The sequence below is a fragment of the Oncorhynchus clarkii genome, chromosome 5 (assembly GCF_045791955.1).
Source record: "Oncorhynchus clarkii lewisi isolate Uvic-CL-2024 chromosome 5, UVic_Ocla_1.0, whole genome shotgun sequence".
NCBI classification, from domain to species: Eukaryota; Metazoa; Chordata; class Actinopteri; order Salmoniformes; family Salmonidae; genus Oncorhynchus; species Oncorhynchus clarkii.
The window spans coordinates 9,403,953-9,420,252 of record NC_092151.1 but is presented as its reverse complement, the minus strand read 5'-3'; the positions used below and the strand labels follow the sequence as shown (position 1 = coordinate 9,420,252).

The 16,300-nt window shown below is 39.3% G+C and overlaps 1 protein-coding gene across 5 annotated transcripts in view; it reads left to right on the top strand.

Annotated features, from left to right (window-relative positions):
• Window positions 1-16,300, top strand: part of LOC139408309 (diphosphoinositol pentakisphosphate kinase 2) — a 65,896-nt gene that overhangs the window by 46,404 nt on the left and 3,192 nt on the right. For 2 of the 5 annotated variants that reach the window (XM_071152028.1, XM_071152027.1), the window contains 5 exons: window positions 1,648-1,767; window positions 8,382-8,444; window positions 9,641-9,661; window positions 13,239-13,382; window positions 13,477-13,572. In XM_071152028.1, coding sequence (XP_071008129.1) covers window positions 1,648-1,767; window positions 8,382-8,444; window positions 9,641-9,661; window positions 13,239-13,382; window positions 13,477-13,572 — 444 coding nt within the window. The remainder of the gene's footprint in view (window positions 1-1,647; window positions 1,768-8,381; window positions 8,445-9,640; window positions 9,662-13,238; window positions 13,383-13,476; window positions 13,573-16,300) is intronic. The other 3 variants (XM_071152030.1, XM_071152031.1, XM_071152029.1) reach the window with 3 other exon arrangements.

Sequence of the window (16,300 nt, the reverse complement as noted above, 5' to 3'; positions counted from 1 at the left end):
GACTCAATTTCTCATACATGCTGGTAATGTCCTTAGTGACCTAAAATGTTGTAGCCACAGCAAATTCTTATCAAAATATTAGGGATTTGTTGCTGGCTACCATTTTAGAAATGGCTGTCCTACACCTTCATTCTTTTCTTTCACTTTTTTCTTCAGTTTTGATCTTTTTGTATCACTAAGTAACGCTTTGATATTACAAACTATCATGTTTGTATTGTTACTATTTATCTTAATTTTGATCGTATTATTTGTGATGGTATCTAGTAGTTAGTAGTTTATGCCTGTGTATCGTACCAGGTTCTTGGCTCATAATTAGCTGTGCAATGAAGATGACAGTCATCAAGATACGTAGCAACTGTATAATAGCCTAGTGGTTAGAGGACGTAGTTATCAACTTGCAGTGACCTGGATCCGGTTTCCCGATAGCGTTGGAAATTAGGCTTTTACCAATGTTCTAACTATGCATCATTCATAACGACCGAAGAAGCTGTAACATGCGTTACCCAAAACACCACGTGAATAACACTCGCCAAGTGCATCTTTACATGCGTTTCCCATAACACCACATAGATAACACTCGCTAAGTGCATCTTTACATGCGTTTCCCATGACACCATGTAGATAACACTCGCTAAGTGCATCTTTAAATTAGTTTCCCATAACACCAGGTAGATAACACTCGCTATGTGCATCTTTAAATTAGTTTCCCATAACACCAGGTAGATAACACTCGCTATGTGCATCTTTACATGCGTTTCCCATGACACCAGGTAGATAACACTCGTCGAGAGCATGTGTCAATACCGAAAAGATTGAAAGAAGGCAGCGCTGATCTCTGATCAGTTTTCTTCATTCAAATTCTTACCCTCCCATTTTAGAATGAATGCGCAATAATGACCCCGGACCAGCTCATGGAGAATCTATCACATATGGCTGCAATAATTTGAGTCATTTTATTCTAATGGCTTACCCTATGATAATGCACTAAATCACAGATTTGGCACATCACGTTTACGCATCATTTAAATGTATTGAGGCACAATTACATTAGCCTGCAATTAGCAAACTATAACTCAATATGATTTAAATATTTCGGCCTGATAAGTAGTTTAAAAGTTTTATTTTTATTTTTATCCTTGCTTGGCTAGTTTGTAACAATTGCTAACTTGTATTTGTACTGTATATTGATATATTAAGATATTGGCGGTCAAAGATAGAATGTGTTTCTGTCTATGTTTAGCAGAAATATTTGGTGTGTAGGAGAGGGCAATAAATAATCGAACAACGCACTTAAATGTTTTACAAGTAGTTTGAGGCAGTCGTTAAATTACAAGCATTTTCAAGTGCAAGTTTAGTAACAAAGGTTTTGGTCAACAACTCGGAGATATAACATTACTCCTAGGAAGGTTTTTACAATTAACCCAGGTCTATAATGTCGACCCAAAAGTTAGGAATTACACCACCCCTCCTCCCCCTCCCACAAGGCCATCCTCATGCCAAGTGACATTACTGTCATTATGTGAAGGCTCTTATGAGGCTGCACAGGGTCTTTTTTGTGGCAAGAATCTCCTAGAAATGCATGCTGCATGCATTCCAATGGTGTGGACCAAATGGTTGTTGTATGTATCTTCTCTTAACTCCCACCAGGGTCTCATTGCGCTGGTCTCTTTAGCACCATGGTGCTCGGGGCCTCCTCCAGTGCACCTAACCTACAAGATTATGCTCGCGCGCACCGTAAAAAGCTGACCTCTTCTGGCTTCTTAGATGGTATGTGCAAACACGCACACACATCTTAAAAAAAAAAAAAAAAAAGATGAACCCTTGCTCATTTTTCTGAAGGAATCCTGTCATTTCCTCCTGTGTATTTCAATAGGAAATACATGAATGTATTCTGACACTTTGTGTTGGTCCCTCTAATTTACCATATTGTGTTTTTGGACAGAAACATAATTCATGTTATTGGGAGAAGACATTGTAATAATCCATATTGTTTTAGTTAATATGGTGAAGTCCATTGTTTTGGTAGTGAATATAAGGTTTATTCATACAAAATAAGACGTATTTTTCCGGAGTTGTGCACAATGTTGCACTGATCCCCCTCATAACTTCTTCTGATAATCAATATCTTATTAAAGTATCTTACTTTCAATTCAAATTAATTACGGGTCAAATATTCCTGTCTCAGAAATCTTGTACTATATCGATTTAGCTAAACGATGAGGTGTAAACATCCATTATTTCATTCATTACTACATTTTAAAAAATAATAATAAATTACTCATGCTAACAATTTCTTATGGCTAGAATCCGAACCGGACATCTGCACACGTACCTAAGATGCAACTAAACATTTAGCTTTGATCTCAAAGAGTTGCGTGTGCGGATCCCAAGTAAGGACTTGGCCCTCAATCACAGTTTACCTTCAATCAATTTAAATCATCCGTGATTTATTTTTTTAGGAAATGTACTCTTTTTTTGGAATTTGTATTACAAATAACATTTTAAAATGTAAAACTTTGTTCCTGCAGTTACTGTAGCTAGCTGTAAAGCGCATATGTTGTAATATGCTTGGAAAGTAGATCACAGCTGGAGGAGACACCTCGTCATTTTTTCGGGATATGTTTTTGACACGACAGGTAGCAAGTAAAAGTGTGTGAACGGTTGCTAACTATCTGTAAATATCTTAAGCTAACTGGCTAATTAACTTAGCTAGCTGGCTAACTTTGGGGCGAAACAATTAACGTATTTACAGTTGGTTAGATACCGCATCGCTCTTTGCTAGCAAACTTAATGCTAACTTCAAAACTAGTAAAGTGTCTCCACTAATGTCTACATTTTGGCGTCTCCACTTAACAACCATATTATTCAGTGTTGGGGTCCATTCCATTTCAATTATAAATTGGAATTGGAATTTCAGTTTAATTCCGAAATTGACTTAATTTAAATGGAATTGACCACATCCCTGGTTTTGTAGCCATATTACACTCTTCAAACAGTTGTCTACAAATACTTTATTGTAATTTGGTTATGAATATTGTCGTTGAATAGGTTTTTTTGTAGTTTTCTTACGCTAGCCTTTGTAGCTTTTCCGTATTTTTATGCATTTTAGATAATCCTTTTGGACCTTACCAGACATTTTTGATAGAGCTTTTATTAAAACAGCCCTATTCCACAAAGTTTAGAAAATAATTGTTGTATTATGCGGGCAGACTGTGGAATAAGGTGTCGATTATAATATTTTTGTTTATTTGATTGCTCACCCAGTTTTAGAACGCTACGAAGTACTACATGTTATAGCACTTTTGCACAGACTGTTTCACTGTTGTCATTTACATAGGCATTTGATTTCAAGCCGGAGTCATTCCACCACAAAAAGCACAAGAAATAGCATTTCGCCACCCACCATCTCAGATTATACAAATAATTTGTATAGTTCGAAACAGATAAGATTTAGTATTCCTGAAACATTATTTTGCTGAAATACACTACGTTACCAAAAATGTGTGGACACCTGCTCGTCGAACATCTCATTCCAAAATCATGGGGATTAAATGGAGTTGGTCCTCCTTTTGTTGCTGTCACAGCCTCTACTCTTCTGGGAAGGCTTTCCCCTAGATGTTGGAGTATTGCTGCAGGGTCTTGCTTCCATTCAGCCACAAGAGTATTAGTGAGGTAGGGCACTGATGTTGGGCGATTAGACCTGGCTCGCAGTTGGCGTTCCAATTCATCCCAAAGGTGTTCGATAGAGTTGAGGTCAGGGCCAGTCAAGTTTTTCCACACTAATCTTGACAAAGCATTTCTGTATGGACCTCACTTTGTGCACGGGGGCATTGTCATGCTAAAACAGGAAAGGACCTTCCTTGCCCGAACCATGAAAAACAGCCCCAGACCATTATTCCTCCTCCACCCAACTTTACAGTTGGCACTATGCAGTGGGGCAGGTAGCGTTCTGCTGGCATCCGCCAAACCCAGATTCGTCCGTCAGATTGCCAGATGGTGAATTCATCACTCCAGAGAACGCGTTTCCACTGCTCCAGAGTCCAATGGGGGCGAGCTTTACACCACTCCAGCCGACGCTTGGCATTACGCATGGTGATCTTAGGCTTGTGTGCGGCTGCTCGGCCATAAAAACCCATTTCATGAAGCTCCCGACTAACAGTTATTTGGTTGGTGTTACTTCCAGAGGCAGTTTGGAACTCGGTAGTGAGTGTTGCACCTCAGGACGGACGATTTTTACGCCATGAGCGCTTCAGCACTAGGCGATCCCGTTCTGAGAGCTTGTGTGCAGCTCTAGCAAGGCAAACATTTGAGGAAGTGATTGTTGGAAAGGTGGCGTCCTATGATGGTGCCACGTTGAAAGTCACTGAGCTTGGCCCCCCGAGTGGCGCAGGCGTCACTACTGCCTGTGGTTCGATCCCAGGCTGTGTCACAGCCGGCCGTAACCAGGAGTCCCATGGGGTGGTGCACAATTGGCCTAGCATCGTCCGGGTTTGGGGAGGGTTTGGCCCGGGGGCTTTCCTTGACTCATCGCGCTCTAGTGACTCCTTGTGGCGGGCCGTGCACCTGCAAGCTGACTTCAGTTGAATGGTGTTTCCTCCCACGGAGTGGTGCGGCTGGCTTCCGGGTTAAGCGACCAGGTGTTAAAAAGCAGCTCGGCTTGGCGGGTCATGTTTCAAAGGACGCATTACTCGACCTCTCCCGAGCCCGTTGGGGAGATGCAGCAATGAGACAAGATCGTAACTACCAATTGGATATCACGAAATTGTGGAGAAAAGGGGGATACAATTACAACAAACAAACAAAAATTATAATCTCTGAGCCATTCTACTGCCAATGTTTGTCTATGGAGATTGCATGGCTGTGTGCTCGATTTTATACACCTGTCAGCAATGGGTGTAGCTGAAATAGCCGAATCCACTAATTTTAAAGGGTATCTACATACTTTTGCGTATATAGTGTAATTTGATATCTGAGCAATTAAGCTAATTGATTGTACCCAAGTTGTCAATTTTTTTTATTTATAAGATTCATATAATCTTCAATAAATGTAGTACCTAATATCCGATTTAGACCATAATTATTCCTAACAATAAGTAAGACATGAGGAATTCAATAAAATGGTAAAAAGGCCACCCACGGACACCCCACCCCGACAACCACGCCAATCCCACCCCGACAACCACGCCAATCCCACCCCAACAACCACGCCAATCCCACCCCAACAACCTGTATACAGTATCAGGTCTCTGTTTGACAAATAGTATGGATCTGCTGCTTGGGGCCCCAGGCCGTTAGGGGACTCCTGAGGGCTGACAGACTTTACTCCACAGCAATGTCTCAAAATGTGTCAACCGCAACCACTCCCCCTTAAACAACCAATGTACGATTTGCAATGACATCTCAGTAGGAAACTGCCCTAAAGGGGCCCCATGAAGAGAGGGGAAACACACAAAAAAAAGCACATTTGACGAGATACCGCTGTCTTTCAAATCCGCTGTGTGGGACATGTTGGATTCAGCGTGCAATACGATGACGAGGGTAAGAAGACCGTAAACAAACAAAGTACAGTCTGCAAGCATTGCTTTGCCCCTGTCAGCTACTCGAGTGGAAACACTTCAAACGTGATGTGTCATTTACGTGGCCGTCACCCGGCTGTATCCCTTGTAGGTAAAAGCTGGAGCAAAGAGAGTCCACTCGTTTGCGAAAAACACAACAATCTCTCGTTGCTGCCTTCCAACAACAATTTGCGACAAATTCAGAAAAACATAAAGAAATAACAAAAGCAGTGGGGGTATTCATCATAGCCAAAGATTTGCCGCCCTATTCGGTGGTTACTGACTCGGGATTTCGTCACCTGATGATTTTCTTTAACCGCGTTACAATGTCCCCTCCCGCACACATTTCAGTAGCAAAGTAATTCCCAAACTCTATGAAACATCACGGAGAGAAAATGAAAACAAATTGATACAGACACCCTATATACCTCTCTCCACGGATAGTTGAACCTCCAGAGGAACTCAAAGCTACCTCACTGTGACGGTTCACTATGTGCTGGAAGCTACCTCACTGTGATGGTTCACTATGTACTGGAAGCTACCTCACTATGACGGTTCACTATGTGCTGGAAGCTACCTCACTGTGACGGTTCACTATGTGCTGGAAGCTACCTCACTGTGATGGTTCACTATGTACTGGAAGCTACCTCACTGTGACGGTTCACTATTACTGGAAGCTACCTCACTGTGACGGTTCACTATGTGCTGGAAGCTACCTCACTGTGACGGTTCACTATTACTGGAAGCTACCTCACTGTGACGGTTCACTATGTACTGGAAGCTACCTCACTGTGACGGTTCACTATGTACTAGATTAGGAGATAAAGAGCTACATGTTGCAAACTCATCCCTTGTATGAGAGTCATACAAACGCACACTTTACTTAGATACAAAGAAACCGTACCGTTACCGTTGCCCACAAACTGTGAAACATACCAAACCGTGGGTCTACTGTACCGTTGCATCCCTACTAAGTATGGAGATGTATTGAAAAACACAATTATTAGTAAACAACTGCCATGCAATGGTTTATAATTTCATTAGGGTTGTCACATTTTAGTCACAAACTCATTTCTCCATCAAAGTTTTGAGCTTGTATGAAACGTCTTTTGAGAATTGCATAGGGATAGCCGTCTCAGAGAGAGGCCACTTGTTGGACTGGTCAAGGAGAGTTGGGTTGAAGCTATAGGTTTATAAGAGAAGGACAAACTGAATTGCTTTCATGGAGAACTGGCTTGAATTGTGAGGATGATCACACCATTTATTTTAATCATGATTCAAATCTATTGCTTTTTCTACCCAGAGTTGCAAAGAAAAGGTCGTGTTCCATTTAATAAATACAACAGACAGCAAAGTGGAGAAAAGGGTGTAGCCGGCAGTAGCAGGAACAGTGGAATTTAGTGGCAAAAACCTCGTACTTTCACACTGATTCATGGTAAATAATACAAGCGATTTCAATTAATAACAGGGGGAATAAAAACATAGCCAGATTTGCAGGAAATGCATTACAAAGGATGAAGAAGCAATACAGCAAACCTGCAGCTTCATACTACTATTCAAATGTAAGAAATTCTACTATATACAGGTTGTTGTGGTGGGTTTGGCGCTGAGGTCCATGGGTGGCTTTTTGAACATTTTAGTGGATTCCTCATGTCTTACTCAGTGATGGGGAAAAGTACCCAATTGTCATACTTGAGTATAAGTAAAGATACCTTAACAGAAAATGACTCGCGTAAAAGTCACCCAGTAATATACTACTAATATACTAAGTCTAAAGGTATTTGGTTTGAAATATACTTCAGTATCGGAAGTAAATGTAATTGCTAAAATATACTTAAGTATCAAAAGTAAAAGTATACATCATTTCAAATTCCTTATTAGGCAAACCAGACGGTATGATTTTCTTTTTTTTTTAAAGTAGTCAAAAAATATAAATAGGGAAGTTAAAGTACAGATTCTTCCAAAAACGACTTAAGTAAAAAAAATACTTTAAAGTGCTACTTTAAGTAGTTTACACCACTGGTCTTACTCGGTGGTAGAAAGTTGGGTGCTGTATACTGTACTGTATACTGTATTTGTTTAATATTATGTGAATGACCACAAATCAAAAGGGCAAATTTGGCTGCACTCAAATTATAAGAGATTAATTTCAAACAAAATAATGTTTCAGGAATGCTATTCTTATCTGTTTATAACTACAGAAATTATTTCAGAACAATCTGAGATGATGGGTGTCATGGCTTCAAACCATCTGTTTGAGTCATGAAGAAAATCCACATTTCTTAGATTGTGGCTGTCAAAAATGAACAGCTTTTCCTTTTAGTTTGACGCAAATTGATCAGGATCATCAAACTTTTAATTTATTACCCCGTAAAATCCAGGATTCTTTGCACAGTCACATAGAATGTATCCTATTTGTAATCATTTATAGCAGTGGAAAGATGCCGAAGCACCAGCAAGGTAAATGTAGGAAAACGAGTTGGTGGAAGGCAGGTGGTGAATGTACAGAGGCTAGAGTAGATGTGGTTTGGGTTGGATTCTGCCATGTCCAATGAAGTGTGGGACCAACAGGTGTCCAATGGCCTTTTTAGAAATGTTTCCGTCCTAACCCCCCCCCCCCCCCTTCAGCAGATAACAACTGTTAATCTTCACAAACTTTGCTCTGGCTGAGAGAATCCCAACAGTTAACTCACTACTAAAACAAGCGCTCCGTTTCCCACCTTTCTCACCTGCATGCCTTCTAATACTTGATTTATCTTGCCTTTTCCTAACCTCTATTCCTTTTAGCTGTTGTACATTTCAGGTACCTGTTTTTCTCTTTCTCAGAGGCCACGCGTGGGTCTGCTGTAAAACGATTTTCTATCTCATTTGCGCGACACCCAACCAATGGTATGTTTGCTTTTGTTAATTAAGATGCATCCTTACCTCATCCCTGTTGTCATTTTGATCTGGATAGAATCTTCCCTCCTCATGAGATCCTCTGCTAGTGTCAAAGCAGTGCACAGGGAATGTGATCCTAAACATTGAGACTTTTGAATGCTCATGCAGCCCTCCAAGATCATGTGCTTCTTTTGTTCGCCTGAAAAGTCCTCCTGTTTGTCACCCTATAGTTTAGGATTACATGGAGCTATTTTGTGACCTGCTAGGCTAGCTAGACCTGTCCCCTGCTTATCTGTTCATTTTAATAGTCAAAGTGCTGTAGTTTGGTTTGAATATGGCCTTACATTTTTTCTTGATGACTTTTGTTGTGTTGGAGTTGGGTGACTGTATCACAACAATGTTGCCAATCTAAATGTTCCTTTAGAGGTATGGCAAATAGTTATACCGTTGATCTTGTAATGCTGCTGATCTAGTCAAATATGGTAATGCTGCTAATCTAGTCAAATGTGGTAATGCTGCTAATCTAGTCAAATATGGTAATGCTGCTAATCTAGGCAAATGTGGTAATGCTGCTAATGTAGTCAAATGTGGTAATGCTGCTAATCTAGTCAAATGTGGTAATGCTGCTAATCTAGGCAAATGTAGTAATGCTGCTAATCTAGGCAAATGTAGTAATGCTGCTAATCAGGTAAATGTAGTAATGCTGCTAATCTAGGCAAATGTAGTAATGCTTTTAGTCCATGGCAAATATAACAATGCTGCTAATCTAGTCAAATATGGTAATGCTGCTAATCAGGTAAATGTAGTAATGCTGCTTATCTAGGCCAATGTAGTAATGCTTTTAGTCTATGGCAAATATAAAAATGCTGCTAATCTAGTCAAATATGGTAATGCTGCTAATCTAGTCAAATGTAGCAATTCTGTTAATCTAGGCAACTATAGTAATGCTGCTAATCTAGTCAAATTTAGCTATAGTATCTATTGCACTTTTATATATTTTTATGTAAAGGCAACTTTTTAAATCAATGTGATATCTGGGATTAATATTTTCGTACATTTGGGCCGCATAAACCTGTCAGTCACCTCAGTTTGTGGTTAACGCTGTAATTTTGATGCAACAAAATATGATTTTGTACATTAAACCAATTTGCACTAATTTGATCATTTTGGATTATCGTTTTTTTCTGCTTTTCTAAATGGGTCAGTCTTTTCCAGTATGTTCTGTGGTAAGTGTTTTATTATGTTTAATTTACCCATTTATATCTTGTCTGAACGTTGTTTGGTGTTTTTAGTTCATATAGATTTCTGTTGTGTATAGTTCAGCTTCCTTTCTCAGTCTAGACCTCCACAGTCTCTTAAACGTAGTCTTCCCTGTTTTCTCCTTTCCTCAGACCCTTGGCTATGGAAATACCTTGAGTAGCTGTGTGCTTTAGTCCTGCCCCTCAGAACACTTTTGCTCATGAAAATGATAATTATATTTGGTGCTGTTGACAGGTGCTATCTATGATAAGTAATCTAAACCACAGCCATACAGTACATGTCCTACAGTCCAAAAAAGGTTTAGTATATTTGTTGATAAAATATTAAGATTTGTTATCATTGTTACTGTTAATTTCAAGCATATACAGTACCAGTCAAAAGTTTGGACACACCTACTCAAGGATTTTTCTATATTTTTTTACTATTATCTACATTATAGAATAATAGTGAAGATGTCAAAACTATGAAATAACACATATGGAATGATGTAGTAACCAAAAAAGTGTTAAACAAATCAAAATATATTTGAGGTTTTCAAAGTAGTCACCCTTTGCCTTGATGACAGCATTGCACAATCTTGGCATTCTCTCAACCAGCTTTGCCTGGAATGCTTTGAGTAGGTGTGTCCAAACTTTTGACTGGTACTTTATATATTTACTTAATATACAGTTGAAGTCGGGAAGTTTACATACACTTAGGTTGGAGTCATTAAAACTTGTTTTTCAACCACTCCACAAATGTCTTGTTAACAGACTATAGTTTTGGCAAGTCGGTTAGGACATCTACTTTGTGCATGACACAAGTAATTTTTCCAACAATTGTTTACAGATATAATTATAAATATAATTCACTGTATTCCAGTAGGTCAGAAGTTTACATACACTAAGTTGACTGTGCCTTTCAACAGCTTGGAAAATTCAAGAAAATGATGTCATGGCTTTAGAAGCTTCTGATAGGCTAATTGACATCGTTTGAGTCAATTGGAGGTGTACCTGTGGATGTATTTCAAGGCCTACCTTCAAACTCAGTGCCTCTTTGCTTGACATCATGGGAAAATCAAAAGAAATCAGCCAAGACCTCAGAAAAACATTTGTAGACTTCCACAAGTCTGGTTCATCCTTGGGAACAATTTCCAAACGCCTGAAGGTACCACGTTCATTTGTACAAACAATAGTACACAAGTATAAACACCATGGGACCACGCAGACGTCATACCGCTCAGGAAGGAGATGTGTTCTGTCTCCTAGAGATGAACGTACTTTGGTGCGAAAAGTGCAAATCAATCCCAGAACAACAGCAAAGGACCTTGTGAAGATGCTGGAGGAAACATGTACAAGAGTATTTATATCCACAGTAAAGAGTCCTATATCGACAACCCGAAAGGGCGCTCAGCAAGGAAGAAGCCACTGCTCCAAAATCGGCATAAAAAAGCCAGACTACGGTTTGCAACTGCACATGGGGACAAAGATCATACTTTTTGGAAAATTTCCTCTGGTCTGATGAAACAAAAATAGAACTGTTTGGCCATAATGACCATCGTTATGTTTTCAGGAAAAAGGGGAAGGCTTGCAAGCCGTAGAACACCATCCCAACCATGAAGCACGGGGGTGGCAGCATCATGTTGTGGGGGTGCTTTGCTGCAGGAGGGACTGGTGCACTTCACAAAATAGATGGCATCATGAGGTAGGACAATTATGTGAAAACATTGAAGCAACATCTCAAGACATCAGTCAGGAAGTTGAAGCTTGGTCGCAAATGGGTCTTCCAAATGGACAATGACCCCAAGCATACTTCCATACTTGGCAAAATGGCTTAAGGACAACAAAGTCAAGGTATTGGAGTGGCCATCACAAAGCCCTGACCTCAAGCCTATAGAAAATGTGTGGGCAGAACTGAAAAAGCGTTTGCGAGCAAGGTCGTCTACAAACCTGACTCAGTTACACCAGCTCTGTCAGGAAGAATGGGCCAAAATTCACCCAACTTATTGTGGAAGCTTGTGCAAGGCTACCCGAAATGATTGACCGAAGTTAAACAATTTAAAGGCAATGTTACCAAATACTAATTGAGTGTATGTGAACTTCTGACCCACTGGGAATGTGATGAAATATAAAAGCTGTAATAAATCATTTATCTATACTATTATTCTGACATTTCACATTCTTAAAAGAAAGTGGTGATCCTAACTGACCTAAAACAGGGAATTTTAACTAGGATTAAATGTCAGGAATTGTGAAAAGCTGAGTTTAAATGTATTTGGCTAAGGTGTATGCAAACTTCCGACTTCAACTGTATATTTCTTGTTATAGGGAGTTAGAAGTTTAATAAGAAAGGGGGAAGATCCAATATATACCTTTTCCTGAGGGATCATATAGTGTAACTACAGTGTTATACATCCTTGCAAATATTTTCACGCTTGGCCAACAAATACGTTTTTAATGATAAAGGAACTTTGTTCAAATCTAATATTTTTTATATTAATTTACATCATATCGCAAAATGTGTCTTTCTACAGAGTACCCATGTTTTTCATCCATGGTGTGTTACTCATTGGGGGGGTATTCATACAAATAAATATGTGGTTATTGCTTAAAATGATAAGCTCAATTGATTTTAGTTATATATTTAGCAAACCTATTTTGTTCTATGTATTGACTCAATGACATGCTAATGGGGAAGATTTTGATGCTGTTTTTAGTGATCAAATAAATGTCCCCTTTTGCCCTCCGTTGTTTTAACCAGAGAAGCCATGCTCATTGTAACATACTAACCGAAAATGTTTTCTGCATCATCAGACACATTTATTTACACTTTGGTGGCAAAACAAGTAATGTATAGAGAATCATTGTACCATCTAAACCGCTGCGAAAATATTTTCAATAAACACAAATATTGTATTTTCATTGTATTTGAAGCTGGTGTACAAAACGGAAAGTAAAAGATGCAAAAATGAAACTTAAGAACAGGAATCATAGAAATGGCACACAGAACAGATCTACCGCTTCTTGCTTCCAATGAGAGTAACTGATCTATAACTCATATTTTTATGCAAATTTCATCATGTTGCCCAAAAAGTTACAACTTGTAGCTTTTAAATTAAATGTAAAATTAAAAAATTAAGACCGCTTTTTCTCCTGAACGATATTGTGGTGTTTGTTAGACCACTTTGTTCAATCTCTCCCCAACGTCCATCAAAGGCTTCAGGGCTATATAAACCAAACTGTATTCCCAACTAGGTTAAGTTAACATTCACTCTTGTGTTTCTTCTCATCCTGGCTGTGACAGTCGTGATGGGTATTGCTTTCAGTGGGATATACTTTGTATCATACATCTGCCTGCATCCTACAGTATTCACCTCAATCAGATCTGATTTTTGTCGGTAGTGTTTTATTTTGTTTGCTGTCACTTGGAGATAATGGAAGCATTGTGATTTTTGTCTGCCGATTTTCAAATAATACAATGTTCTCTGTCATGAGTAGTCCCCAGAGGGCTTGTAGTGTTCTCCGTATTGTCGGCTTATCGTCTGGAGGCGTTTCCACCCTCTAGGTTTTGAGCTGTACTCCATGGTTCCGTCCATATGCCCCCTGGAGACCCTGCACAACTCGCTCTCGCTGAAACAGATAGATGACTTCCTGGCTTCCATCGCTGCATCTCATGAGTCACTCCTGGACATCTCTGCCTCCTCCCCAGGTACTTATCGCTGCTCATCGTACAGTACAAATGATCAATGGTAATTTGTTGCCGCTCGCATCTCAATGTCTTTTTTTTTGTGTGTGTTCGACAGCTGCGAAAAAAACTCCTTTGAACACTTACACTCCTGCAAAGATATTGCCCTGCCCTTTCACGCAAGGCAAGAAGAATATGGACAAGGCTGCAACTGGTAAACGATTTAGGATTGAATACCCATCACTTGCTATAGTAGTACTGTAACTAATAGGCTTGCTCTGTCTATGTACTCTTTATTTGACCATTCTTTGGGCTATTCCACCATTCTAGATGTGACATAAGCAATAAAGCAAATACGCTTTTGGTCCAGAGTGGCGCAGCGGTCCTCGGCACTGCTTCTCAGTGCTAGAGGCGTCACTACAGACCCTGGTTTGATTTCAGGCTGTATCACAACCGGCCGTGATTGGGAGTCCCATAGGGCGGGGCGCAATTGGCACAGCGTCGTCCGGGTTTGGCCGGTGTAGGCCGTCATTGTAAATAAGAATTTGTTCTTAACTGACTTGCTTAGTTAAATAAATAAAAAAAATGGATGTGACATGAAATGTACAAGATTTCAGGGGAGATTGAACATATTAGAAAAAAGTCTGTGTTTGTAAGTCTTTTAGAATGAACGGCTTGACTGAACACAAAAACAACCATTTTGAAAAGATTGTCTTGCATTATTACTTTGGAGAGGAGAAGCAACGATTATGGATGTGAAACTCTCCGTTATGGATGTGACAATCTGAAACAGTCAGATTTCTTGATCAAAATCTATCGTATAGTATTCTGCACCATAGGCTAATAATGCACAGCAACACTCCGAACAGAGTATTTAAAAAAATATATATATTTTTTTTTTTAAAAACAACATTCATCTTTATCAATGACCATTACTAGTTGAATGTAGACATGGGATTATTTTTTATTTTATTTTTTGTATTTTCTTAAAAGGGTGGATCAATTTTAATATTGAGGATAGATTGTAGCTTCCATCAAAGTAATTGTCTGCATCATTTCCAATCTCCCATATATTTTTGGTGTACATATATTTATATATACACTACCGTTCAAAAGTTTGGGGTCACTTAGAAATGTCCTTGTTTTTGAAAGAAAAGCACATATTTTTTCCATTAATATAACATCAAATTGATCAGAAATACAGTGTAGACATTGTTCATGTTGTAAATGACTATTGTAGCTGGAAACGGCTGATTTTTAATGGAATATCTACATAGGTGTACAGAGGCCCATTATCAGCAACCATCACTCCTGTGTTCCAATGGCATGTTGTGTTAGCTAATCCAAGTTGATCATTTTAAAGGGCTAGTTGATCATTAGAAAACCCTTTTGCAATTATGTTAGCACAGTCGAAAACTGTTGTTCTGATTAAAGAAGCAATAAAACTGGCCTTTAGACTAGTTGAGTATCTGGAGCATCAGCATTTGTGGGTTCAATTACAGGCTGAAAATGGCCAGAAACAAAAATCTGTATTTTTTTTTAAAAATCGCCTTTTTTTTTAACGAGGCAAATGACTATTGTAGCTGGAAACGGCTGATTTTTAATGGAATATCTACATAGGTGTACAGAGGCCCATTATCAGCAACCATCACTCCTGTGTTCCAATGGCATGTTGTGTTAGCTAATCCAAGTTGATCATTTTAAAGGGCTAGTTGATCATTAGAAAACCCTTTTGCAATTATGTTAGCACAGTCGAAAACTGTTGTTCTGATTAAAGAAGCAATAAAACTGGCCTTTAGACTAGTTGAGTATCTGGAGCATCAGCATTTGTGGGTTCAATTACAGGCTGAAAATGGCCAGAAACAAAAATCTGTATTTTTTAAAAAAAATCGCCTTTTTTTTTAACGAGGCAAGTCAGTTAAGAACACATTCTTATTATCAATGACGGCCTAGGAACAGTGGATTAACTGCCTTGTTCAGGGGCACAACGACAGATTTTTACCTTGTCAGCTCAGGGATTCAATCTTGCAACCTTACGGTTAACTAGTCCAACGCTCTAACCACCTGCCTTACATTGCACTCCACGAGGAGTCTGCCTGTTACGCGAATGCAGCAAGGAGCCAAGGTAAGTTGCTAGCTAGCATTAAACTTATCTTATAAAAAACAATCAATCTTAACATAATCACTAGTTAACTACACATGGTGGATGATATTACTAATTTATCTAGCGTGTCCTGCGTTGCATATAATTGATGCGGTGCGAATTCGCGAAAAAGGTCTGTCGTTGCTCCAACGTGTACCTAACAATAAACATCAATGCCTTTCTTAAAATCAATGCACAAGTATATATTTTTAAACCTGCATATTTAGTTCATATTTCCTGCTAACATGAATTTATTTTAACTAGGGAAATTGTGTCACTTCTCTTGCAACAGAGTCAGGGTATATGCAGCAGTTTGGGCCTCCTGGCTCGTTGCGAACTGTGTGAAGACTATTTATTCCTAACAAAGACAGCCAACTTCGCCAAACGGGGGATGATTTAACAAAAGCGCATTTGCGAAAAAAGCATCATCGTTGCACGACTGTACCTAACCATAAACATCAATGCCTTTCTTAAAATCAATACACAGAAGTATAAATTTTTAAACCTGCATATTTAGCTAAAAGAAATCCAGGTTAGCAGGCAATATTAACCAGGTGAAATTGTGTCACTTCTCTTGCGTTCATTGCACGCAGAGTCAAATCAAAAGTAACAGTCAGTATATGGTGTGGCCACCAGCTGCATTAAGGACTGCAGTGCATTTCCTCCTTGTGGACTGCACAAGATTTGCCAGTTCTTGCTGTGAGATGTTACCCCACTCTTCCACCAAGGCACCTGCAAGTTCGCAGACATTTCTGGGGGGAATGGCCCTAGCCTTCACCCTCCAATCTAACAGGTCCCA